Here is a 27,515-nt window from a genome sequence, read left to right on the forward strand (position 1 = left end):
GATTGTCTTCAACAATGACGTTATTGGGATCTCTCGTATTCATTCTTAAAAGAAATTTTTTTTAAAAAAGGGGGATAGGCAGAAAACATCTACTGGGGAAAACTTGAATTAGGTTAAAGTTTAGCCATAGGTATAAATTAAAACTGATTTGAATATTTTCTGACATTCAAAAACTGAAAAGGGCAGGCCTTTTACTGGGTACCAAGAAAACCAGGATCAGATTAAACATTTGCTTTGGACAAATCACAAAACTAATAGTCCAAATCACTATCATCTAATCCAGTTGTTCTCAATCCTAATTATGCATCAAAACAATCTATGAGTTCTATTAAACAGATACCTATGCCAAACCCCCAAAATACTGAATCAGAGTCTACAAAGATGGGGCCTAGGCATCTGTATGTTATAAAAAGCTCAAAAGATTAATGTAGTACATATTGTTCGTTGCCCATGTTTTTTCCTTATCTGGATTCTGATTCTAAAAATTATCCATTCTGCCCCCATATATATACCTCATGTGTCTCAGGGGCAGCGGATTCTACTTCCAGCTCCAGTAGCCCCAACTGACCTAAGAGTTATTCCATATCCTTTACCAGTGACTGGCTCAGGGATGGACAGGTCTAAGCCACTTTAGATCAATGAGACCCAGGCATCTGGCGGCAAATTCTGGGAAAGCTTTTGCATGTTAAGAGAGGGCCCCTGGAATCCTCCCTGATTCCTCCACTTCATGTAAATGAACATGCACACAGCCCCAACTGCTATTGGCAACCATCCCATGACCACGAGGGTAGCCAGCACTAGGATGATGCCAATGCTGCAGTTGAAAACGGGAGAAAAAACCCCCAAAGGTTCCTGGTGACCCTTCTGAATCACTGGAATGGAAATACTGAAGCCCTTTCTATCAGTAGACTTCATGTATAATGATTCAATACATTTTCTTATTGTTTAGGTCATTTTAAGTTGGATTTTTAGTTATTTGCACCTGAAAGCTAAAGAGCTGTCCCACTGCAGCACTTTTTCAACCATAACAATCTGTATTAAGTAGAAACCACACAAACATGCCTTCATACTTATTTAATCTGTAAATCTGAGATTGATTTATCTTTCCTATTTTAACAAAGGATAAATCTTTAAAAAAATAATTTACATCTTGTTATACTTTTCCAATATTCGAGTTGAACTGTATTTAAAAGTTTATGCTCACTGCATTCACTTCAATATTTATTCAAAGTTTTTGCTATAGGCTTTGTCTTGAATGTGCAAGACCATTCGCCGTGCATAGAAGTCCCTGTATTCCTCTGGTAATTCAGCCAGGGTTTTTAAGGCTCTGTCCAAAATTTGTGCAGCTCTTGATGCTGCTGTAGGATCTTTGTTTCCATAGGTATCCGTTTTATCATAGCATTCTGATGGAAGATGCTTCCAAAAGACATTCACTCCCACTCCAAACTCTTCAGATACTACATTATGGAACCATAAAGCTGGAAAAGTTTAAAAAAAAAAAAAAGTTAAAAATAAAAGCTACAGTTAAAAAAAAAACCCAAAATGTCAGTGAAATATCACGAATTGCATTATAGCCAATGCAAGAAATAATTCTTGTAACTAGATCCCTTCGTTAGCACACTCCCAGCTTTTAACAGAATCATTTTAACTTTTATGAATTGCCAACCAATTTAAAGTGTCAATAGCACAACCCTACGTTTAAAACCTTTGGAAGTAGCAATCTTTCCTTTTAACTTGAAAGACATAATAAAGTTATATTTGTTTTGTAGTTCTGTAATTTGGGGCTGTGTTTTGTGTTACTTGTTTACACTTCCTGAGTCACACAACCACATCAAAAGTGTTCATTTTTTATACACAGAACATTTCAATTATTTGAGGAGTATCTTTGACCTTTTCTGACTCAGTACAGTACTTTTGTTCTCAAAGACTTCCTGTGTAAGCTGCATTTGGTTTTCTAACTTGCTTGAATCTGCATTCACTGTAGCCTCCTCAGTTTTACATTTCTAATGCAATTATAATCGTCTTATATTTCTTTCAGCTCCTTTATAATAAGTATATAAAACAAAAGCAAATATTTTGGTTGTGGAGAGGATGAGTAAACTTTTATCATATAGCTAATTAATATTTTACTTCCACTAGAAAGCTTACTTCTTTGTTTTCAATTGAGTCTATTTTCAAAACACAGGTGCTACAGAAATACTAAAGCAACACTACAATATAATAAAGATGAAATACTAGTCACATCCAAAAAAAGTTTAATCTTGTGGAAAGGAGAAAGGAAGATTTATAAGATGCTAAATTTTAGAAACAAACTCATTCTGAGTGCTCTAGGAGAAACAAAAGCTTAAAATATTTTGATTTACAAAACTAGGTTCCAAACATGGTTTTAATCTTAACTACTCTTTCTTTCAGAACCTTTTTTTCCATATTCAATGTAACAGGAAAAAAAGGTAACCATTCTGTTAAATTTACATCCAAAGATGGGACTTGTGCTCTTACTTCAAAATATATGCAAATGTTCAGTATTTCTGTTTTGTTTTGTTTTTTTTCTTCTCTTAAAGTTGTATACAGAATAAGGGAGAACTACATCACCCTTAACCATGCTCTCAAGACACAAAACCCCAAAATTTAAGTAATGGCAATGGACTTAAAAAATATGTGCTGGTTGTAGCAATCCCACTACTGGGCATATACCCTGAGAAAACCATTATTCAAGAAGAGTCATGTACCACAATGTTCACTGCAGCTCTATTGACAATAGCCAGGACATGGAAGCAACCTAAGTGTCCATCGACAGATGAATGGATAAAGAAGATGTGGTACATATATACAATGGAATATTACTCAGCCATAAAAAGGAACGAAATTGAGTTATCTGTAGTGAGGTGGATGGACCTAGAGTCTGTCATACAGAGTGAAGTAAGTCAGAAAGAGAAAAACAAATAACGTATGCTAACACACATATATGGAATCTAAAAAAAAAAAAAAAAAAAGGTTCTGAAGAACCTAGGGGCAGGACAGGAATAAAGATGCAGACATAGAGAATGGAATTGAGGACACGGGGAGGGGGAAGGGTAAGCTGGGACGAAGTGAGAGTGGCAGGGACATATATACACTACCAAATGTAAAATAGCTAGTGGGAAGCAGCCACATGGCACAGGGAGATCAGCTCGGTGCTTTGTGTCCACCTAGAGGAGTGGGATAGGGAGGGTGGGAGGGAGATGCAAGAGGGAGGAGAAATGGGGATATATGTATATGTATAGCTGATTCACTTTGTTATACAGCAGAAACTAACACACCATTGTAAAGCAATTATACTCCAATAAAGATGTTAAAAAAAAAAAATGTGCTCGTTGTTTTCAATGAAGATTAAGAAGTCAAGGTATCAAATTTTTATACACAATTATGTGAAGGACCTTTTATCAGGACAATACAAAGATTAACAAAACATGGTTCCTTGTCCTCCAAGAATTTATAATCTAGTCCCAAATGAGATCATCATATTATTATTAATACTTTTTAACTTAATTTTATTATCACTGAAAAGTTATTATTATAAACATATTAACTTAGATATAGAAAATAAAACTATATAAATAGAATTTGTTAATGCATCCCTTTAATCTTAATTATGATTTTATAATCTTCAGGTATTCAGTTTTGCATAATAATTACAGATGTTAATTATATCACTGGTTACTAACAATAACTAATGCCTATTTACTGTTCAAAAAAATTAAGTGACACTAATTCAGACTGTAGAAAAATAATGCATACAAAAGATATCATAGGTATTAAGGCTGTAACATTTTGATATTTAATAAAATCTCTGATCTCTCTTGGCTTTGAAATATATTTACTATTTCTTGGTAAATACTTAAGTGACAGTTCTAAAACATGTTAATATTTTAGAAACAAAATGATTTTAAAAGTACAATGAGGTATAATCTTCTCCCAGATAATAAAGTATCTTGTTTGATATCCTTTAATAAAAGAAATTAGAGTATAATAATATTATATTTATAGGTTGCCTCTGAAAACAAGATTGTTAATATTGTAAGAATTTGTCTAAGCATACTTTAAACACATACACATCTGTGTATAAAAATCATCTTGTATATGACAGGATACATCTAACAATTTTTTTTTTACTAAAAAAATCATATAATGGATGGATGACAGAGTACAAATATTATAAAGAGCAAATTACTGAAGTCTAGAACTCTTACCAGGAATGAATAATACATCTCCAGCTTTAAGGGAACATTCATACCGTCTAGCCTTGGAAAACAGTGGATATTTAGCTAAGTCTGGGTTATCTACATTCAGTACTTCTGATTTAGTACCTGAAAAGTTCCAAAAAAGGATAATATAGATTGAGCAGTTAGCACTTTTTTAAAAAGTAACCACAAATATAAATTTGAAAATTTATTTTTTTCCTGTACAACTACTTTTGTGTACTCACAATGTGAGAATGATTACTATTCTCCTGAAACCTAAGACAATTTTCAATAACCCATCCTTTATTTATAACCATTGACATCCATGTAATATAATTAAGATAATCTGAAAATCTCATTCTTCATATTGCCTATCATCACATGTATACACGAACACAATGGAGAATACAATACATCATAATTGGGAAGAAGCTCTACAAAGTTTTTCTATGAGAATGAAGAGATTCAAAAAAAAAAACTAACTGAATAAATAAAACTTCAGAAATTTAAACTTAAAAAAAAAAATAGTACCTGATAAATATAAATATTGGGCATCTCGAGGACTGAATAGTACAACACGCTTTTTTCCTGTCACTTGTATTAAGAAGTTATCCATTACCTGAAGACGAATAAGAACTTATGAATAAGTAGTATCTAAAATTCAAATACACAGAACCAATGGTATTCCAAACAGTTAACCGTAAATCCTATTCTTTAATAAAGCTTGACTCACATTACCTAAAACTTACAGTAATATTGTAATCTAACAAGGAAAACAGTTGTGTTACATAACTGTGTCATTATTTCTCCAACACTGTCTTAAAATGGGAAGGATTGGCACGCTGGTAGGAAATCTGAAGTCAGAAAACTATTTGCCTTTGCCCCACCATTCTGACAGCAAGTATAGTTACACCTATTTGAGGCTCCCCTTGGTAAGTATCTATCTTACTTATCTGTCAAGGAATGCTATAAGGCCAAAATTAGACAACAGGTTGAAAGCACTTAGGAAAACCAGGTGTTGGGAAAATACATGGTACTGCTGCAATTACTGCTGAACTCTTTTACTATATGGCCAACCATAATTTGGTTATAGGTATGTATCTTGATTTCCAAATTATTTCTATAGGACTATAACTTGGCAAATTTTCTTGATGAACCTAATAATGGAGCAATCCTGACTTTTCCTGTGTTTGTAAGGGTACACTACATTAGTACAAATTTTGAAAAATGTTAAAAGGCAGAGCTGCATAATTCTCAGCTAAGGAATTAAAATATATACTAAGCAAGATATATTCATGATTATTTATTGAGTACATATCACTTCTACCTAAGCATTTCTCCTTTTACCACTAACCCTTGACTTATGTAAACTTTAACTATATAACTAGCATTCCTTTGACTTATTTTTATGTTTAAGAAAAACTTTATATTTAAGATAAAATGGATACTACATAAAATATAGTCACTGAATACAGTTAAAAAGTATGAGTTAACACATCATTTTCTCACCTTATCATTCATGTAAATAAAACCTTAAAAAATATGCTAAGAAAAAAAAAAAAAAAAAAAAAATATGCTAAGACTTTATATCTATCTCATTTAATTATAGAGTTACTATGTTAAAATCCTCCCAAGGGCCTCAGCTAAACTGTAAAACACACTTCTAAAACTTTATTAAATTTAATTCAGAACTTTTCAAAATATTCTTTTATCTTTAGAAACCTATTAGGTATTGCTTTAAGCTTTCTAAATTTCTCCACCCAACACCAAACCAAACACAATACTAGATTTTTAATATTTTTAGATACTTATATGCATATGTTTAAGCAAATAAAATTGTAACACCATAGAATAAATGATCAAGATCAATACTCTACACATCCTGCTGCTCAATAAATACAGTAGACACTTGACATGCTCAAGGGATATATAGCCTAAGACCTTCAGGTGTCCCCAGATTCTTATAATTGGAAATGGCTCTCTACAAACTTCTGCCTTTCTCCTCAACAATGGTTCCATCTAGTCATGTATCACTTCAACATCCTCATACCACAACCTTAACATTTTTCCCACTTTCGCAGCTTTCCCCCTCATCTGGTGTCTACTTTTCACATGCAAAAAAAACACTTCAAAAAACTGAGTATATACATAATGAGGAACCAAGAATAAGACCACAGAGAAATGCAAATATAAGAAACTAACTAGGCTTTGGCATTAACTAAAATAATTCACTCCTTGCAGAGCACCTGTTTTCAAACCTCATGTTTCAGCAAATTACATGTCAAAGATCTTTGGGGTAACCTCCAGAAAGTTGAAACTGTGAATGTTAAGTCCATAAATTCTAAAGAGCTACTGTAGTTTTAGATTTCTCATTTATGTAGCATACATCATAGTGGGTCCAAAGTTGTAACCCTGGTGAGCTAATTCGAAAAACACTGGAAAAGAACTGCTCTTCTTTGAAGAATTTTGGAAACTTAATATCTCCTTCCAATAAAGGAAACTGCTTTCTGATATCTGCAACATCCTGCATTGAGAGAAACATAATGAGAATTTTAATAATAAACACAATATTAGCATAATGCTTATTTTATCTAAGGCTGCCATCAGATCCCATGATAATAAGGAGGAATGGGGCAAAACTCTGCTCACTGCTTTAAAATACTAGGATATGACCATAGCCAACGCATGATCTTTCGACTGAAGGAATGACCGACTATGTACCAAGACATTCAACAATGTCACTATTGTTAAGCTTAATATGCTTCATTAATAGAAAAGTTCTTCCTACTTTAAGCAAGAATCATACAATTGCCATCTACTCTAATATTTAAGTTTAGGAGTCATCAACTTGAATGTTATCAATTACATAAAACCTGTGGGTACTACTAAGGGAGAAGAATAAAAGAAGGTAAAGAAATAATAGTGCCATAAAGAGAAAAAATAGAATCTGACTTGATCATTTTAGGGACCACTCCTTAACACTGTGTCCATATCAATTTGATTCTGAATACATATATATGAATTATCCAGGATTTTTATAATTATTTTAGATTATATTTTATTAGCTGAATGGCCATCTGTAAAATATACAGTAGAGCAGATTTCTTAATTGTGGAGAGATTAGACAACTTGTTACATTCAGAATTCTTACCTTTCTAGGGTCTTCTCCAAGTGATCGTAGGTAGTACTTCTCATCCTTAAACATCCCAAAGAAAAACAACATCAGTATTCACTTAAAAATATTAGAAAGTAAAGATGGAAGGAAATGAATCTGAAAATCTAACCCTCTTAAGTCATTTCTGAAAAAGTTCCATTTTCTTACCCTTTCTACTAATGCTCTCTGGTGGCTGTATGAAGAAATGTCTCTATATGCTGCTTGTAATAACGACAGGATCCACAAAACATTAAGTAAAATAAATCCTAAAGGCGACACACACATACCACATCTAAAGCCACAATGCTTAATTTAGACTTCATACTCCAAATTATTTACAATCTTAACAGTGTCTTAAGACTTAAAAGAACTCCCATTTGTATAGCACATATGATCTCATAGCATTGCTAAGGGCCAACGACAAACTAATACAAATGTAGAATAGAAGATAAATAAAATACTTTATACTTTTAAAAATAATTTTTTTAAAATCTGAAACATTGCATTTTATAAAGCTAAGTTTATCCCTAATCATATAATTCTCAACCCAAATCCTTAAGAGTCAGCTCATGTACAAATTAGAAATATGTCATTTCACAGTAATAAGTTTAAGTTGATGCTTTAAAAAATTGTCATTATAACTTCACTGAGTAGCTCTAATAGGGAACTATTTGAATTATGAAGCACTGTATTGCCTGCATTTCCTGTAATAATTAGAGAACTGAGATATATCAGGTCAAGCACAGGGGCAACCCAACTCAAGAATTCTGCCTCTTTTATACTTACATTGACCATTATAACACAAACTTCAAAATATATCCTATTTACCCTAACAATATATTATACATCTCTGTTCATAAATTTTACTAAACTCCTAGATTCACTGTTTTTAAAATTTTAACTAGTACCATATCAAATAAGTTCCATAAATTTATTACTGGCTAAATAGATTTCAAAGTATGTTCTTCAAAATTCTAAGAGTTTCTACCAGTTCTAATGTTTCAAGATTTAAAAGGCAAATTCATGTGGCAGGTACAGAGATGCACCGCAGACCCCCCTTCAAGAAAGGATTCATAACTTACTTGCAAGGAGTGTGATTAAGTTACAGCTGCCAGCTGTTAACTCCTGCAGGTCCACCTCACCCTTTGAACTAAAGGTCATGCTCTTCTTGGGGTAGCCCCAGCCAATGACTAAGCAAGATGGTAAAAGGCCTAGACATTGCTACCCAAGACAGGACTCCTCTAAGAGGTCGTCTTCGCTCAGGAGTTCCACACTGAGCTGGCAGAGAGACAGTTAGCTCTGTATCACTGTCTGATGGCACCCTCTACTCAATCCTCTCCTTTCCTTTCACAGGTATTAGTCCCCAATAAACCTTTTGTAGTCCTAATTCCATCTCAGCATATGCTTCCTAGAGAACTGAACTGAGAGTCCATATTCATCTTACTTACACACTCACCCTAATTTTTAGACTTTAATCCCTTTATCTTGTCTCTGTTTCTTTTACTTCACTTGACATTTCATGGCTATTTACATCTGTGCCACTCATTACCCTTGGACAGGAAAGGACTGATACCAAAGGGCAACTGAACATATATGTTAAAGCATGGCTGTAACGTTAAAAAAACATTTTTCAGGTATAGCTAATAGATTCAGTTTTAGTAGATATTCTAGTCATACTATAGAATACAGATTTCTGGAGTTTGTAGAGATACTGGTGGATATAGTGTAAACGTTACCCGATGAAAGAACTGTGAAAACACAACACTTTTTACCACCAAACTGACAAACAGCCCAGCTGGCTCAGATGCAGACAATAGCTTTCTTCAAAGCTTAAAAAGCAGTTTATTTTTCAAATGTGCTTTTGAGATAACAGAGTAAATTTTTTTTAAAAAAGGTATTTATAAAAGCCTCAATGCCTTATCTCAAGACATTTAAACTGAATTATTTAAAGCTGGATTATAATGTAAATATGAATTCTTCTGCATTTAATTCTGAACAAATATTAAATACACACACTAGAAATCACATTGATAATAACAATAATAAAATATAGAAATAGTCTAATAGTAAGATATGAAAATAAAGTTATCCATTAGCATTTGAACTTGGCATATCAGACCAAAGCATTTTCAGAGGAATATTAATAGCTAACATTTAGTTGAGTGGTTCCTACGTGTCAGGCACTGTGCTAAGTACTCTATAGATTTTCTTTAGTTAACTGTCACAAAAACCTTGTGAAATAGGTACCGTTATTATTCCTATTTCACAGATGAGAACACTGAGGCACAGAAAGATAATTTGGACAAGGTTTGAGACCTAATAAATAACACAGCTAGGATATATGGAACGCTATAGTTCTTACATATCTAATATTCTTTTATAAGAAAACAATTTAGTATTTACATATTAATGCTTTCTTAAGAAAATGTGTTAAAAGCAATTACCTCTGAAATGAAGAATTCCTTATGCTTTTCTTCAGAGGCCCTCTGAACCAACTTGCCAAAAGGTAAAGTTCTGAAATAAACACAAAAGAATCCTTGGACTTAGTAACAATAAATCATCTAGTAATACTCTAGTCACTATAAATATATATATGTGTATATATATATATATATATATGTGTGTGTGTGTATATATATATATATATATATATATATATATATATATATACTGCTTGTTGGAGTTAGATCTATCTTCTGTTTTACAATATCCATAATTTTTATTATAACCTATTATGTAGAATTATAAGTTTTCAAAATTCATTTAGCATTGAGCTTATTTGACCTAGGTTGTCTGAAATTTTGATTTCAAATAGATCTACAGTACAGATGGATCCTTCTCATATCAACATACTTCTATTCCAAGTTGCTGTTAAGAAAAATGTTTCTGGTTCTATGGTATATATGGTATCTTTGAAAATACACCAACTTTCAAGCTTTTATTGCTACTAATTTTCAAGTGTCCTGGCAAAACAAGTCTTGTGATGAATGGGGCAAGCTATCAATACCAATGCTACTTCGGAAGAGACAACAAGCAAACAGTCCAATGAAGACAAAGCCCCTCTGCTTCTCACCTGCCTTCTGGCACTAGCACACAAAACTGCTCTCATCCTCCTGTACCACCCTCTATCATTTCAGGCTTCTGAGGAATAGCTCAGGAATTCCAGTGAAGTGACCAAATTTTATTCTTCTTACATATTTCTGCCCAAATGCCTGTCTCCTTCCATCCTGGTGAACAGGGCTGAACAATGCAGAAGCAAAGTTTGTTTCCTTTACCTCACACTCTTGAGCCTGAAGGGCTATCTTTTCTCTGCATCACATCCTATCCATTCAACCTTCTAGAATCAAATGTACTGCCCCCTAGATGATACCTTATCAGGAACATCGAGACAATGACTTCAAAAGCATCTGGCTCACTGCACTCCATCCTCCACACCTCTGATTAAGAGTTGTAATCTTTCACTCTTATTACCAAATATCTTTCCACTTGATATCTGTACTTGGGGAGGTAAGATTTCCTTGTAAGATGACCTTGCAATGTTTTCCTAGAAACATACTGGGTTAAGATAAATGTGGAATGTCAGCTGTTAGAACAGGTAACATTGTTTATTGTAAAAAATGACCCTTTGGGAATTCCCTGGCGGCCCAGTGGTTAGGACTCCACACTTCCCCTGCAGGGGACACAGGTTCAATCCCTGATTGGGGAACTAAGATCTGGCATGCTGTGCAGCGCAGCCAAAAAAAAATAAAAATAAAAAGACCCTTTCTTTATTATGTCTAGACTAGAAGGATGGTGAGTGAACTAAACCCCTTGTTAGGAAGTAGAGAACTTGGCTTCTCTGTGTGCAGTGTGACTCAGTAACTGAGTATGGTCCTTGGAGGAACTGAGAAGCTAAGGTCATGAGCCATTTCATGCTGCTGGTTTCTGTGGACTAAGTGGCTTAACTAAGCTACGGTGTTTCTGCATCCACCTCTATAGTCAGTCTTGTTCCCTTACAAGTAAGCTGTCACTTGGTGAGCCAAAAAATGGCTTCTGGATTGGTATAAGGACTCCCACTGATTCTATCCTGCTGGAATACTGTTTCCTGCCTTGTATCCTTTTGCAAAGCTGAGTGAGTCTGACGCCAGATTATGGACTAGCAGGTGTCAATCAGACTTTGAGGACACACTGCTGATAATTATGTAGAGTGAGCACTCCAAGGAGTCTGTCATCTACTCAGACCAATCTACTACTACAGTTTTGGCTAATAATATCAACAAATTTATTTGTTCAATGTTTTCCATCTCTGACCTCACTATATGCTCTTCACTCCTACCAAAGCATCTTTGAAGAGTTTGGGAACAATGTGGAAGCCTCTCTGGGCCAAAACTACCTCTGAAATTGGTGCAGTTGCTAAGGCTTAGCTTTTTTACTAGAGAGAACCCAAGACCTTTACAAGAAGAGGCCAGATAGAGTAGCTCAGTCCAGAGAAGCAGAACTCGGGTGCCCCCAGCAACCTTCTCCTTTAGGTCATAGTACCTGTCAGAGCTTCTACAGAAACTAAGCTGAGAGAAGAGGAAATGAGGTATGTGAATTGTTAAGTTCCTTGGCCTTAAGGTCTTATCTATCCTATGCATGTTTCGATAAGAAGGGCATCTGCTATAGAAGTTCCACTCGTCTGGACTGACATACAGACCAGTAAGGGAGGTAGTATCAAAGAGCGGTTAGGATTATTAGGACTTGGTGGGGTCAGGCAAATTTGGGTATAAGTCTTAGTTCCATCATTTCAAGCTATACAATCTTGAGTAAGTTATTTAACGTTTTTAAACTTCCATTTCCTCATCTGTATAATTATTATTTAAAAAATGTACCTCACAGAAGTTTAAATGAGTAATATAATCTAGGATGCACAGTACCTGACATATAGTAAGTGTTCAATAAAGGACAGATGGTGGGGTTAACAACAATGATAATGCAGCAGCATGCAGCAGTTACCAACATTTAGAAAAAGAAGAAAAAAAATCTTTACTGTTCTGCTCCCCATTTTGGAAAGGCTGCTTCGCAAAATCAAGATCAGGAATGATGAAAGTATAACAAACAATGAGAGCAGGATGATGATAGGAGTCAGATGATGTGATAGGTAGAAGCAGTGAAGCAAAGCTTATATAAGATTCAGGCTTAAAAAAAAAAAATCTATGGCCAGAAGAATACCAACAGTATCCTTTCACTACACAAGGCTCTTCTTTTTTATAGTATACTGACTCTGGAAGAACAGTTAGAGCTACCAAGAGGAGAGAAGTAAAAGCTAAGACTTGGAAACATATTTATCTTCAAATGTTTAAAAAGCAGAAATGCAATCTTAAACTGAACTGATAATAATTATATATGTGCGTAGGTTTTCTTACTTTCTAGTCTCTGTCTTTGGTCTAGATGCCTCCCTTCTTTCCTACTCCCTGATAACTGCCCAAAATGACTAAATCTATTTTCCTTCTTACTCTAAGAAAATAATCTTGCAACTCCTTAGTAGCTGTAGTGAAAGGCTTAGAGGAAGCTGGAATAGGAACTATTACATAACATACGTGCTTCAAAACATGTTTTGAAAAGTTTATAGGACATGACATAACATCAAGGCAACTCAAGATGAAGTTTCAATACCCATTTGTTACAGCATTGGGCTCCCTGGAAAATAAACATCATTAACTGCAGGCTGAAAAATGCTCATCATTCCAGCACTTTCTTCCACTTTCTTGATTTAATAAAAAATGAAAAGTTCTTACACTTGAAAAAATTTATGGTAATTAAATTCAATCCATGGCCTATTAAAAACCAAAACTGTAATGGCAAATATTCAAAGGATCAAAAACCGAGAAATGCTTTGGCAAGCTGCTATATGAACTTGGGAAACTCTACGGAGAAAAGAATGGCCCTGGACATTAGAAGCTCTGTTTAACTCATCTTTAAACTCTGGAAGGAACAGTGAAAGCCACCTTTCTTTAAAAATCAGTCTTTTGTGAACAACATGGTTTTTCAATAGACTGAATTTGCTGGGAACTGCACGTGCTCAGAATTTGAAAGTTGTTTGTTTTTAAATTTAACATATTTAGTGAAACTCAAGGGAATAAACTCATGGGAATAAATAGCATATTAAATCTATAAGACTGTAGCATTTAAAGCTTTCAAGTTTAGATATTCCGCAGCATTTAACTATCTTTTACTTTTAAGACATTCCAAAGCATAAAACGACAACCATGAGGGAATTTTAAAGTATTTAGGAGTATTTGGACAAAAAAGAAAATTAAGCCTGATTTATCCAAGTTGATAAAAGATTATACCAAACATAGCAACCACTTGTCTTATATTTCTGGAGAGGGCAGAAAAAGAAAACATGACCTTATACTTATCTAAAAACAATCTGGAATTAAAAAATATTCCCAAAATAGGGCATTTAAAAATCAAAAGAGGTTATAAAGGAAAACTTTAGAATTTATTACTCTAGATAACAATTACTAATGTGGGAGGATCAACTAATTAATGAAGCATTGAATGAATAAAGTACACCGAGCTTTAGATGTAATCTAACTCTAGTTACAGAAATTCTGCTCTTTCCATGACTCCAGAAGGTATTGGGTAGACACCATATTTTTAAAATGGTCTTTGGAAATGTCTTTGTATAATTATGTAAGTTCAGAATTCTTGTCTTTTAAAAGCCATTCTTTAAAACTTAGTAAGCTACTCCACAATTATATCAAACTAGCCAAAAGAGAAAATGCCATATGGTCTTTGTATAATAATGCAAAACTATTTTAAAGGTTTAAATAAAGTTATGTGTATCCCGAGAGTAAACCTCAGAAGAAAATACCTATACACAAAGTTCTTACTAATGAAGTCCATCTGGGCAACTGCAGCAACATGAATCTTCACCTCTCTCCTCCCTCCAATTTGGCTTAGGTAATCCACCGTCCATTTGCTTGTACATGTCCCCAAATCAATTCCTTCCAACACTAGAGGTTTTCTCTGTGTGGAAAAAATCAACCAAAAATTAGGGAAAACCAACAATGTATCAGGAGCTGTATCTGGTAATAAAGGGATAAAAACAAATAAGAAATGATTCTTTATCCCAAGATGCTCAAAATCAAACCTTCTGACAATTCATGCTGTAACTAAAACAGGAAGAGGACCCATGTGATATAGTTAGAACAAAATTTTAACATCAGGAAAACAAACCCAAACAAAACAGAAGTGCCACCATAAGTTTAGAAACAAGAGAAATCTGAGTATTATTTAAAGCATTCTCTAGAGTGTTATTTATGACAAAAAATACGACTGATTAAAATTTGTGCTTTATACTTAAATATTGTTTGCAACTTTTTATTTTGATACCATTCTAAACTTATGGAAAAGTTGTAAGAACACTACAAAGAACTCCCATATACCATTTACTCTGAGTCACTAGTTGTTAATTTAACATTTTGCTCCACTTACTTTACCATCTGCTCTCACTCTTGTTATGTGTGTACAGAGAGAAACATTTTAAATTTAATTTTTTCTAAACTAGTTCAGTGTAAGTTGCTGACATCATGCTCCTTTATCTCTAAAACTTGAGTATATTTTCTGAGAACAAAGACATTCTTTTTATAACAGAATAATTATCAAAATTATTGGGCTTCCCTGGTGGCGCAGTGGTTGAGAATCTGCCTGCCAATGCAGGAGACCCGGGTTCGAGCCCTGGTCTGGGAAGATCCCACATGCCGCGGAGCAACTAGGCCCGTGAGCCACGACTACTGAGCCTGCGCGTCTGGAGCCTGTGCTCCGCAACAAGAGAGGCCGCGATAGTGAGGCCCGCGCACCGCGATGAAGAGTGGCCCCCGCTTGCCGCGACTGGAGAGAGCCCTCGCACAGAAACGGAGACCCAACACAGCCATAAATAAAATAAATAAATAAATTTAAAAAAAATTATATTTAACACTGATATAATACTTTAATCCAGTCTGTATCCAAATTTTGCTAATCATCCTTATAATATCCTCTATATTTTTTTCCCTATTTCTGAGATGCCACATTGTATTTAATTACTATATCTCTTTTACTCTGGAACAGTTCCTCAGACTCTCTTCTATGACCTTGACATTTTTGAAGAGTACAGGCTAGTTATTTTGTAGAATGCCCTTCAACTTGGGTTTATCCGATGTTTCTTCATATTAGATTCAGGTTACTCATTTTTGGAAAGAATGTACCACAAAAGCAATGTTGTGTCTTTCTCAGTGCAACACATCAGGTAGCACATGATATTTTCCCTATTATTTATGGTGTTAATTTTGATCAACTGGTAATTCCTGCCTCAATCAAGTATTGCTACGATGAGTGTAAAAATCGTGATTAAAGAAAAAACTCCATCACCTTCTACATGTTAGTACATGTATTGGTATTCTAATGTAAAAATCAGCTCTAACTTCTCCATTCACTTATTTTATTCACTGAGTTATAATCTACTGATATAATTTTGATGCTCAAGTTATCCCAGATTTGGCCAGCAGGAGTCCCTTCGAGCTGGCTCTTGTGACGTTTTACCCCAGCACTTCTTACTTTATGGAAAAATAACACAATCCAGTATCCTTTTACATCTCTGTCCCAGCCCTCTAGTCATTTCTTCAAGCAGCTCTGGTTTCTTCTAGTGGAGAATGCTGTTTAGAAATCATGATCTGGGTTCTGACTGTGTTTATGACTATTGGTGTGTCATTACTTCTAGGCCTTCTCAGTGAACAGAGCTAGGAAACACATGAAGGTGTGTATATATTCACTCTCTCCTCCCCAAATATATATATACACACACATATTCTGCATATGCATATAGTTATATCTATTTATCTATTTCTCTTTCTCTCTCAATATGTACTATACACACACACACACACACACAATTAATGGATGTATGATGAACCACGATACGTCCAATACGGATACCTAATTCTGATCTTATACCACAAGATTTATTCTAATATTCATTGTTTATATATTTGTAAACTCCCTTCTCTTAGTGAGAAACCTGGTTCCTATCATCCTCAATGTTTAATCAATTGTACAATCCCAGAATTCACAATAAGTGCTTTTGCAATTGCTAAGTTACACCACTGTAAAAAAAAGTCTACAAACTAGAATTCAGTATTGTTTACAGTTCTTTTTGTTTTTAGACTGATATATAATCAAAGTACTGTGTTCAAAAGTGACTTAGGTTACTTCTCCTCCTCTCCCTTACTTAGGTTCACTTGTTACTTGTATATTCTATATTAGAGTTTGGTTGGTTTTTTTGAACCATTCCTCATCCTTGTTAATTTTATTATTATTATTATTGTAGAATATAAAACAGTAACGTGATCTCCAAAATCAAAATTATACAAAAAAGGTCACCGCATCTATAATCACCCACCTCGTAATCACTCATCCCCTATAGATAATCAGTCTCATTAATGTCTGGCTTATCGTCCCTGTATTTCTTTTTTGCATAGTGACCAAAAATATATATACTTTCTTATTTCCCCTTCTTTTTTATACAAAAAGTGTCTTATTATGTATTGTTTTTGTAATTTGCTTTTTTAAAAAAATTTTAAAATATATCCTGGAAATCACTACTATCAGTTCAGATTATTTCCCTCAATTCTTTTTTACCAGCGTAGTACACCTTAGTGTAAATGGACAATTTAATCAGTCTCCTATGCATAGGTTTTTAGGTTATTTGTAATAATTTGCAAGCATAATAAACACTAGAAATTTTCATACTGTTGGAAGTGTATCCCCAGAGTAAAGTCCGAAAGAGGAATTGCTATATCATAAATAAACACATCAACAGTTTTGTTAGATATGCCAAATTCCCCTCCATGAGGGTTGTACTACTTGGCATAAAACGTAGAGTACCAGTTTCTTCACAGACCCACAAAGAATGTTATTATTAAAGCCTTCTGATTTTTGTCAATATTATAGATAAATGGTATCTCAGTTTAATTTCTCTTATGAATAAAACTGAACATCTTTTCATGTGTTTAGATGCCGTTTTTATCTTTTTGTCAACTGTTCATTTTTTAATCAGATTTTTGCCCTCCCCCCCATTAATTTTTAAAAGTTTTTTACATACATGGGCTTTTACTGCCCTTTAATGAAATATATGTTGCAAATATTTTTCTCCCAGTTTGTATTTTATGTACAGTTTTAATCATTTATCACACCTGAGTCACAGTTAGAAAGCCCTTCCATAGACCTAGATTGCAGAGAAATTTACCCATGTTTTCCTCTAGTACTTAACGTAGTTTCTTTTTTTTTATTTAGATCTCTGATCCATTTGGAGATCACTCTTGTGTACAGTGTCAGATATAAATCTAATTTTATCATTTTCTAAATGACTGTGACCATCCACTTGTCCAAGCACCATTTATTTAAAAGTTCATCTTTGCCCCAGTGATTTTTAAAATGTCATGTTCATCACATGCTAAATTTCCACATACATATAAATATCTCCAGAGCCTGGATAAATACTTGTGTGTGTGTACACACATCTGCCTTCATCCAGACTTTCTATTTTATTCCTCTGGTCTGTCTATTCATGCACCCGTACCACACTATTAAATATTAAAACACGTTTAAAAATCTGATAGGACTATACCCCCTCACAGCTTTTCTTTAGTGTTTTCAGGTAAAAATGTCTTGTTTTGCAATTTAGTTATTAATTTCTAGTTTTATTACATTGTGACCAGAGTGTTGTTTGTAATTTTCCACTTTATGAAGTTTAGTGATGCTTTGTGACATATTGTATGTCTTGTCTGGGAAGCCTAAATTACAAAACACTTTTTGCTATTCACCTTCCAAAGCATTTCCACATACATACATCATTTGGTCTTCATAATACTGTCCTGAAGGCATCTTATACTAACGTGTCCTGCGGTGGGGTAGGGAGGACAACAACCTATCTAGCACTAGTCTCCCAAATAAATTAAGGCTTGAATCCTCCCTATAGGCTGCTAACTCCTAAAAGAAAAAAACTTCATCCCTGACTTTTGTAATACTCAGGACTGTAGCTCAATGACCACCCTTATAGATGTAAATATCAAGTAAAATTGCTGGGGGGGGGGCGGGTTTCTTTCTCATGAGCAGGCTAACTGTAAACCTGTGGGTTGTTTTTTTTTTTTCTGTAAATATCTGCTGGCCTCTTTATTCTTAGTTTTTCTGAAGCCTGGATTCCCTTGCAAAGCACGGCAAGTAAAAACACTTTTTTTCCCCATTAGTATTTTTCTCTGAGAACTAAGGTTCGAATTATACGTATAAGAGAATCGAACGTCTGAACTAGAACCCACGTTAGTTAGACTCCAAGACCAGTGGAAGTTTGTCGGAGGATTCCCATTGCTTCCCCTTTTGGCTCAGTGCAGTGAAAAACTTCTCCTTCAGACCCAGTAACTCGCGTATACTGACAGGCGCCGTTCAAGCCACTGGCTGGGGTTGGGGGCGAAACCTCCTCTAGATTTTAGGAAACCCGATGGAAGACTTGGGGTGGGGGGGGTAAACTCCCTGGGTTGCCATGGTAACGGTAGAAGACTTTGTAATCAGACTCCCGCAAGGCCGCTAAGCAGCTAGCAGGGCTTCTTAGGCAAAATATTTCTCGTAGCCAGCGCTCTGCCGTCAACCTGCTCCCCAGAAACGTGGAACGGAAAACTTAACAGATGAGCCAGTCAACATCCCCCATGTACCCTCTCCCTTGGCCGCCGGGCCAACCAGCCACCTTCTGCCGACAGCCACCTCCTCCCCACACCCTGGATCGCAAGAAACCAATTCGGAGCCGCTGGAGCGCTAGGGACGGGTATCCACCGGCTTCCCGCGGTTCTGCCCCGCAAGAGGGCCTCACCTGCGGATAGAGGTGCTCCATGAACTGCTCCTGCGAAACGCCCTCGAGCCGGGGTACCGGGAAGCACTGCCCGGCCATGGTTGCTCACGCCCGTCCTCTTCCAAGTCCTGGGAACCTCGGCCCTAACACGTTCCAACCGCGCGGACCGCCCGGAAACAGGTCCGGGAGAGAAAAGGTCCGGGAGAGAAAAGGTCCACGAGGCCGGCTGAGTCGCGAGAGCGGCGGGTTCCGAGCGCGGGGCTGGGGGCCGACGGGCATGTGATGGAGAGCAGGGAAGGGGCGAACTCACCAGAGGTGCAGTAACAGGCCAGCTTGACTCTCCAGTCTCTTTCTCTGAGTCCCGCCGAGGTGGTTTCCCGCCGACTTTCTTTCCATACTGCACAGGCAAGGGGTGAAAGGTCACAAAAATGGCGCTGGCCGTCAGTCTTTTACCCCGCTTGCTGCTTTCTCGGCCTTTGCCGGGCTCCGCCGCCCGACTCTGGACTCCCGGTTCGGCCGACGTGTGGCCGCCATTGGCTGGACTTTGCTGCTTCTGCCGCCGCCGCCTCGGCTCGGGAGCGGCCCCATTTCCTCGAGTCTCTTGGGCCTCCGCGGCCTTGGCGCTGCCTGCTCGGGCTCCTCAGCGTCCCCTGCTCAGCCCTCTGGGACTCCGCACAACCCTTCCCGCTTTCCCTTTCTGCCCTCGGCGAACCTACAGCACCGAGGAGCAGCCCCAGCAGCGCCAGAAAACCAAGATGATCATCCTGGGGTTCTCCAACCCCATCAGCTGGATTCGGACTCGAATTTACTCCTTCCTTATCTGGGCCTATTTCGACCAAGAGTTCAGCATCGCAGAATTCACGGAGGGAGCGAAGCAGGTTTGTTTATTTTTCTACAGATAATCTATCCGCCTCTCATGCATTCAACTATTAAACACGCAAAAGTGTTTAGCGGGGAGGTTTCCACTGGGTCTTAAATTATAACGTGGGTAGTGACCCAGACACAGAGCCCTCCGGCCACTTCTTGATTTAAATTAAGCTTCTGCTTCTGTTGCAAGGTCGCCAAGAAATAGGGTTTCGATGGAGACACCAAGGTGAAGTCCCTTAATTACCTTTTCTCCTCTCTACAGGTTTTGAGTCAGAAATGGATTCAAAGCCTGTTTCTGCCACTTAAAAGCTACATGGCTTTATTTTTTCTGATTTTATGCAGAATGAAAAAGACAATATTGATCGTATGCTGGTATTGATATATAACATTAGGGAAAAGTTCTAGATAGAAAGGCATAAGAAACTATTACCATATCCCAAGTTGTACTTTAGTTAGTTATCTATGCCTTGATTTGGATTTGGTTGGCTTTCCAATCTTCTTTTTACCTTCTTCTGTAGAAACTGGATAAAAACACTATATTTGGAGAATAAGTTAATTGCTAAGGTGGGGCACCTTGTTGGTTGGTTTCTTCTGAGGCCTCTTTCCTTTCCTTGTAGATGATTGCCTTCTGGCTGTGTCCTCACGTGTTGTTGTTTTTTCCCCCCTCTGTGCATGTGTGCCCTAGTATCTCTGTGTGTATCCAGATTTCCTCTTGTAAGGACACCAGTCAGATTGGATTAGGGCCCACCCTCATTTGACTTCATCACCTCTTTAAAGGTCCTGTCTCCAAATATAGTTACCTTTTGAGGTACTGGGAGTTAGGGCTTCAACATATGAATTTGGGGGAACACAATTCAGCCCATAACAATTATGAGTATTGTCTGTTTGACACACCTGTGCATCCTCTTTCTCTTGCCAGTTCTTCAAATTTCATCTTAGATATTACTTCCTTTAGGAAGCCCTCTCTTTTCCTCGCAGATAGCTTAAGTGCTCACCTGTATGCTCCCAAATCATCCTGTTCTTATTCCTGTCATAATTTTTGAACTTGTCAGTTTTCTTGGCTCCCTCCTCAAGTAGACTGCAAGCTTCTCGAAGATAGGTAGAGTCTTAATGCACAATTCCATTCCAAACTGCTAGGAATGTGGAGGATTGCAGTTGGTTCCCTCCCACTTTAAAATGGGATCTCATACTTCAAAGTTGGGATCTACTGTATTAGATTGTGCAAACTCATTATCTTTTCTCCCGCTTTACTAAACCTGCCTTATCTATCTTAATGAGGTACAACTGCAACCCAGATCTCCAAACTCCCAATACCGTCTAGGTTGTGCTGCTGTATATTCATGATTAAGAGGAGGATCATGTAACAGTCACGATGGTTGATTACTTCATCATTATTTTAAAAGGAAATATATAGGAGATTTTTTTATTGAGGACGTAGTATGTACACCACACGCAATCTTTTCCCAGGTCCTTGGAGTAGATACATAATTAGCAATCTGCTCACTTACGACTGTCCATGTGGGAAGGCCATATGAGAAAAGAAAAGTCAACCAACTTTGGAGGAGTTATGCCTAACACCGATATCTAGTGTTTGACATTGTCTATTGCCTTTATCATAAAATAGTCTTTGTTACACTTAGCCATTCAAGTATGAGCATTGTACATTGTACGGTATTTCATATGATATCTTGAAATAATAATCACCACCCTCCCCCCACTGTTTTTTTAAGGCTTTTGCTCATGTGTCCAAGTTGCTGTCACAGAGTAAGTTTGATCTACTGGAAGAACTTGTGGCCAAAGAGGTAAAGTATATTTTTATTTTTCCTTTAAAAATGAATGTATTATTCTCTTGCAGTAGAATGATATACGTTGTCCTTATTTATGCTTTAAAACAGTATGCATGCTTACTTAACTTCTTGTCTCACATGTAAAATGGGATAGTAGTAGTATTGTTGGGAAATTATGTGAGATAGTATATGTAATGTAAAGCACTTAGAATGGTATATGGTTCAACCAAAGACTATATATGTGTTTGCTTTCTTCATGGTATTGTGTATATGCAATATAATTAATTTAGCTAGTTTCCCATTGATCAATGTGTAGCATTTTCAATTCCTCTGCTATTCCAGTGTTGTTGTCAATATCGTTACATATCCATTACCATCGGCAAAAAAAAAAAAAAAAGAGAGTCTCCTTATTTTTCTCCTAAAAGATTAGCTAGGGCTTCCCTGGTGGTGCAGTGGTTGAGAATCTGCCTGCCTGCCAATGCAGGGCACACGGGTTCGAGCCCTGGTCTGGGAAGATCCCACATGCCGCGGAGCAACTGGGCCCGTGAGCCACAACTACTGAGCCTGCGCGTCTGGAGCCTGTGCTCCGCAACGAGAGAGGCCGCGATAGTGAGAGGCCACGCACCGCGATGAAGAGTGGCCCCCGCTCGCCGCAACTAGAGAAAGCCCTCGCACAGAAACGAAGACCCAACACAGCCATAAATAAAAATAAATAAATAAATTTATAAAAAAAAAAAAAAGAATTCTGTATAAGAATTGAAATCTATATAAGAACAGTTCTATTAGGAATTATCTAATTGAATAATCAGATCCCTTTTAGCCTTGCCTTTTTTTTTAATTTATTTATTTTATTGATTTATTTTTGGCTGCATTGGGTCTTTGTTGCTGCACATGGGCTCTCTCTAGTTGCGGCGAGCAGAGGCTTCTCTTTGTTGTGGTGTTCGGGCTTCTCATTGCGGTGACTTCTCTTGTTGTGGAGCGTGGGCTCTAGGCGCATGGGCTTCGGTAGTTGTGGCACGCAGGCTCAGTAGTTGTGGCTCTCTGGCTCTAGAGGGCAGGCTCAATAGTTGTGGCTCATGGGCTTAGTTGCTCCGTGGCATGTGGGATCTTCCCGGACCAGGGCTCGAACCTGTGTCCCCTGCATTGGCAGGCAGATTCTTAGCCACTGCGCCACCAGGGAAGCCCCTCAGCCTTGCTTTTGAAAATGAATAAATATTGCAGTAAATTTAAAAATATTTTTACAAAATTCATTCCATGAAGAATTCACTCCACTTTTTGAAAAGCTTTTGAAAATTCACCAAGTGAACTATGGTTTGCTTTTTCCATACTTAGACACTACATGTATTGAAAGAAAAGGTTACTTCACTACCTGACAACCATAAAAATGCCCTTGCTGCTGACATAGATGAAATTGTATATACATCAACAGGAGACATCTCCATTTACTACGATGAGAAAGGTAATGCTGGAGCATAGTCAACTTTAAACGACTCACAGTTGTCCAGATAAGCTAAACTAGTGAATAATCATGGAATAGTGATATTTTGTTGGTACAAGTGGATATTTATAGAACTGCAGAGAAAAAAATATATTCATTCTTTAAAGCCCTAGCTCTGGAAGACTTGGGATATGGTAATAGTTTCTTATGCCTTTCTATCTAGAACTTTTCCCTAATGTTATTTAATTCACAGAAGAGAGCATTGTAACTTAAGTTAATGAAAATTGTCTAAGACAATCTGCTCCCATATCTTAAAATGAAAATATTTGTGTTTCTGATTTCCTAACTGAAAGGAAAACAATTGAGTATTTTAAGTGTCCAGCTGTATGTTAAGTAGGAGTAAAGAGTAAAAGAAAAAGTAAATAATATTAGCTAAAGACTGTTTTGAAAGTAACATTAACTCAGAACTCCCAAATTGGATTTATTTGGAGACGATGAAAATAGTTGAAAGGAACTTTAGCGTTTATCTTGTTCTTCTCCTTGTCCTATTTTCCCAATAGCGTTCCTGAAAACTTACTGACTTACTTACTCCTTTTACAAATATTTGCAGTGTATTTTGTGCTAGGCACACAGGGAATCTAGTCTTTGCTTACACACTTGCTAAGGCAGTTCTGACTGAGGACTGTTAATAGTGAAAAAATTTTCACACACATGTTAATTTGAAACATTTGTAAAGGTACTTTTAATGATAAATATTTTCTTCTTCCTAATATTTCAAATTGCATCTTAGCACCATGGTTACTACCTGATTTTTGCACAGGACGTTGTCATAATCACTGGGCACAGTAAAGTGAATTAGGGGTAGAATAGAAGGCTTCTTTCTGGCAGTTGGGGTTAAGTTAATGACACAGCAGCAAAACAGTGTTCCCCCCCCCCTCATTTTTGGTTTGACAATAGATATCTGTTATCATAATTTTAGAAAATGCCACAAATTGAAAGTAATCCATGTAGTACACTTGGTAAAAAGTACCTGCTCAGTAAATAGTAGCTCTTACTACTGTGATCCAGAGAGAAAGGTGTCATAAACCCCAGGAGAATTTTCTAAAAATAAAAACGTGTCAATACAGGTATCTTAAGTTAGACTAGAATGAGCCCAAAATTTGGTCTGTAACAGCTGTATAATTACTGCCAATTGCTGATTTCATTAAGGATATAAGGATGATAGATTATTGTGATTTGTATTTGTATGTGTGTATGTTTTTTCTCTAAGGAAGGAAGTTTGTTAACATCCTGATGTGCTTTTGGTATCTAACCAGTGCCAACATCCCCAGTGAAACTATAAGTGGAGCCAGTGTGTTCCAGGTTAAGTTGGGGGATCAGAACGTGGAAACTAAACAACTTCTTAGTGCGAGCTATGAGTAAGTCTAATCGCATTTCGTTGTTTCCTTTCTCTAGAAAATAGAAGGTAGTATGAAGGTATGAAAACTACAGGGAGCTTTAGGAAGAAAAAGATTGAAATTTGACAAGTTATTTATGAAGAGAGAAAGTCAGAAAGACACACTGGCCACGAAACAGGAGTGTTCAGAAATTAGGAAGAGGTAATATTGCTGAATTTAATTAAACTGTATTTCAGCTGTCTATTGCTACGTTACAAACCACTCCAAAACTCGGTGGCATCAAACAGCCATTCATTTTGCCTGCTATTCTACTGCTCAGGAATTTTGGAAAGGCTCAGCTGTGGAGTTTTCTCTGCTCCCTCTGGCATCAAGTGGGGTGGCCGGAGCTAGGGGTTCACTTCCACAATGGCTTCTTCACTCGTGGGCAGCACCATGGTGCTCCTTGGCTTCTCCACATGATGTGTCATTCTCCAAGGCCTCTCTTTGTGGCTTGGGCTTGTGGTAGTATTAAGCTAGTCACATGTTTACATGGTGGTTGGCTTCCAAGAGGCAGAAGACAGAAGATGCTAGACCAGTAAAGGGCTATGCCCAGTATTGGAACAACATCATTTCCACCATGGTTTGCTGGTCCAAGCAGTCACAGGATCTGCACGGTGAAAGGGCATGGAGAGACTCCACCTCTTCATGGGGCAGCAGCAAGGTCACACTGCCGAAGAGCATGTGGGATGCAAGATGTAGTTATGACTATCTTTGGAAAATAAAATCTGCCATAAGTGGCACATGGACCATCCACTCACTAGACATTTATTGACCATCTCCTATTTACCAAGTACTCTGGTAGGGGTTCAGATACAGAATTGAAGAGTTCCTACCCTTAAGGAGGTACTGTCTAACAGGAGGTTAACAAACTATTTAAAAGAGACACTATAGTGTATTATTGTACTAATAAAATTTGGAACAGTGAACAAGTCAAGCAAGTCAGTGGAGACATAGTTTAATATCTGTCTAAAAGAGAATACTGTTATGTCACCAGAGTTATACAAATTTGCTTTAAAATAATGAACAAATCCCAAAAACGACCTAGGAAAGAAAATGTATCCTGTTTCGCTAAGGTAAAGGGAATTATATCTTCATTTTTTTCACTTTTCTTGAAGGGGTTGTGCTTTCTTTCTTTTCTTTTTCTGTTTTGAATTTTGCTTTATTTGTAATTACCCAAAATATTCTGTATATTTAAATACTTAATTTAAATCTACTGAATCGTCTCTTTTTTAAGATGTCATTTAGAACACTATAATCAACACTAACCTTTGGTTCTTCTGATATTCCCTACTAAGATCACGGGCAGCTCATAAACACTGCTATTTTCAAGATCGGTCTTAGTGCAAGCTATGAGTAAGTCTAATCACATAAACCAACTTCCATGAAAGTGCTGTTTTTATCACCATATTCCAATTTATTTCTCCTCATATTAGGCATATATTATGGCTAGTGCTTAACAATAGAATAACATTGAAGTTCCTCTCAAGGACTGGCAGATGTTGGAGTGTATGTAGATCAGTCCATTAAAAATACTCACTTTAGTTGAGAATGCACGTCTGATTTTGTGGGGATATATTTTGTGATCAAATAGGTAGATTAAACTTTTTGATTTTTATTTACCATTAACTGTTAGCTTTTGCTAACAACTGCCTCTAATATATACTTGCAAATTATGTAGTTATCCAGGAGGTATTTGGACTGATATAAGATTCACATTATTTATAATTTTTTCCCTAGATTTCAGAGGGAGTTTACACAAGGAGTAAAACCTGACTGGACCATTGCACGGATTGAACACCCAAAGTTATTAGAATAATCGATCTTGGAAAAATCAGCTTATTGGACTTTTAGCAATTACTGTGAAGAACTAAGGAAGAAAAAATTTTCAGATCAGTTGATCTTCACTTAATCAAGTCTGTGGATTACTTTTGTATTATTTTGAAATACTCCTTGTAGTAAATTGGCATGATACAATAAAGCATTTTCCACAGATTGCCATCACTTTCTGTAGAAGAAGTCAAAGTAAAAAAATTACAGCAGCCCATCATTGGCATCATATTCAGTATCATTTCTCATGTTACATGTATATGTATATATACACAAACTCATTTTATAGACAATAAAGAAGATATTGAAAAAATTACACATTTCTAAATTAATAGTCCTTAAATATTTTATTTGTGGTTAATACACTTATACCAATAATTCAAGTATGTGTAAGATTTATTTTTAAAAATCACTGCTGCTATTTGATTACCTCTTTGGTCACTAGCTGGATGAGAAAGAACAGATGGAATTATAGCAGATGGGTCACTACAGTACTAAAAATCAGTGAGGCTTACTAAAGCACAAAGAGAAAAAAGAAATAAACAGTAACTTACTCCCCTATGAAGTAATATCAAGTCTTCGAACATACTTGTATTTGGACTCCTAGAAGTTGGGATAGGGGAGACAAAAACAATGTAAGAAATAATGTCTGAAAGTTTTCCTAATTGATGAAAACTATAAACCCACCGATCCAAGAAATTCAGCAAGCAGGGAAGCACATAAAGAAAACCTCACTAAGGTACATCATAATCAAATTGCTGAAAACTAGAGAAAATTAGAAAAGCAGCTAGAGAAAATTAGAAAAGCAGCTAGAGAAAAAAAAAAGACACATTCCATACAGAGAATGACTGTATTTCTTTTCTCAAACTATGCAGGTTAGAGGCCTTGGCATGACATCTTTAAAGTACTGAAAGAAATAAACCTGTTGACCTAGAATTCTATAT

The 27,515-nt window shown here is 36.5% G+C and overlaps 2 protein-coding genes across 5 annotated transcripts; one reads left to right on the plus strand and one right to left on the minus strand.

Annotated features, from left to right (window-relative positions):
• Positions 1-19,358, minus strand: TYW5 (tRNA-yW synthesizing protein 5). 2 transcript variants are annotated; one of them, XM_059927336.1, is made up of 8 exons: positions 19,238-19,358; positions 14,213-14,367; positions 9,819-9,888; positions 7,372-7,416; positions 6,607-6,744; positions 4,752-4,839; positions 4,230-4,346; positions 1-1,478 (listed from the first exon to the last, which is right to left on the minus strand). In XM_059927336.1, the coding sequence occupies exons 1-8, from the start codon at positions 19,313-19,315 to the stop codon at positions 1,222-1,224; spliced, it is 948 nt and encodes a 315-aa protein (XP_059783319.1). In that variant the 5' UTR covers positions 19,316-19,358; the 3' UTR covers positions 1-1,221. The 2 variants fall into 2 exon arrangements, with proteins under 2 accessions (XP_059783319.1, XP_059783321.1); XM_059927338.1 differs by lacking the exon at positions 4,230-4,346.
• A 273-nt stretch (positions 19,359-19,631) lies between these two features.
• MAIP1 (matrix AAA peptidase interacting protein 1) lies at positions 19,632-26,736 on the plus strand. Of its 3 annotated transcripts, XM_059927340.1 has the most exons (6): positions 19,632-20,094; positions 21,814-21,885; positions 23,203-23,329; positions 24,579-24,726; positions 26,040-26,097; positions 26,482-26,568. In XM_059927340.1, exons 1-5 carry the CDS (start codon positions 19,645-19,647, stop codon positions 26,083-26,085), a joined length of 843 nt encoding a protein of 280 aa, XP_059783323.1. In that variant the 5' UTR covers positions 19,632-19,644; the 3' UTR covers positions 26,086-26,097; positions 26,482-26,568. The 3 variants fall into 3 exon arrangements, with proteins under 3 accessions (XP_059783323.1, XP_059783322.1, XP_059783324.1); XM_059927339.1 differs by lacking the exon at positions 26,040-26,097 and having other exon boundaries at positions 26,482-26,736; XM_059927341.1 differs by lacking the exons at positions 24,579-24,726; positions 26,040-26,097; positions 26,482-26,568 and adding an exon at positions 24,764-25,871.
• The last annotated feature ends 779 nt before the right edge of the window (positions 26,737-27,515 follow it).

This window comes from Balaenoptera ricei, chromosome 7 (genome assembly GCF_028023285.1).
Source record: "Balaenoptera ricei isolate mBalRic1 chromosome 7, mBalRic1.hap2, whole genome shotgun sequence".
NCBI classification, from domain to species: domain Eukaryota; kingdom Metazoa; phylum Chordata; class Mammalia; order Artiodactyla; family Balaenopteridae; genus Balaenoptera; species Balaenoptera ricei.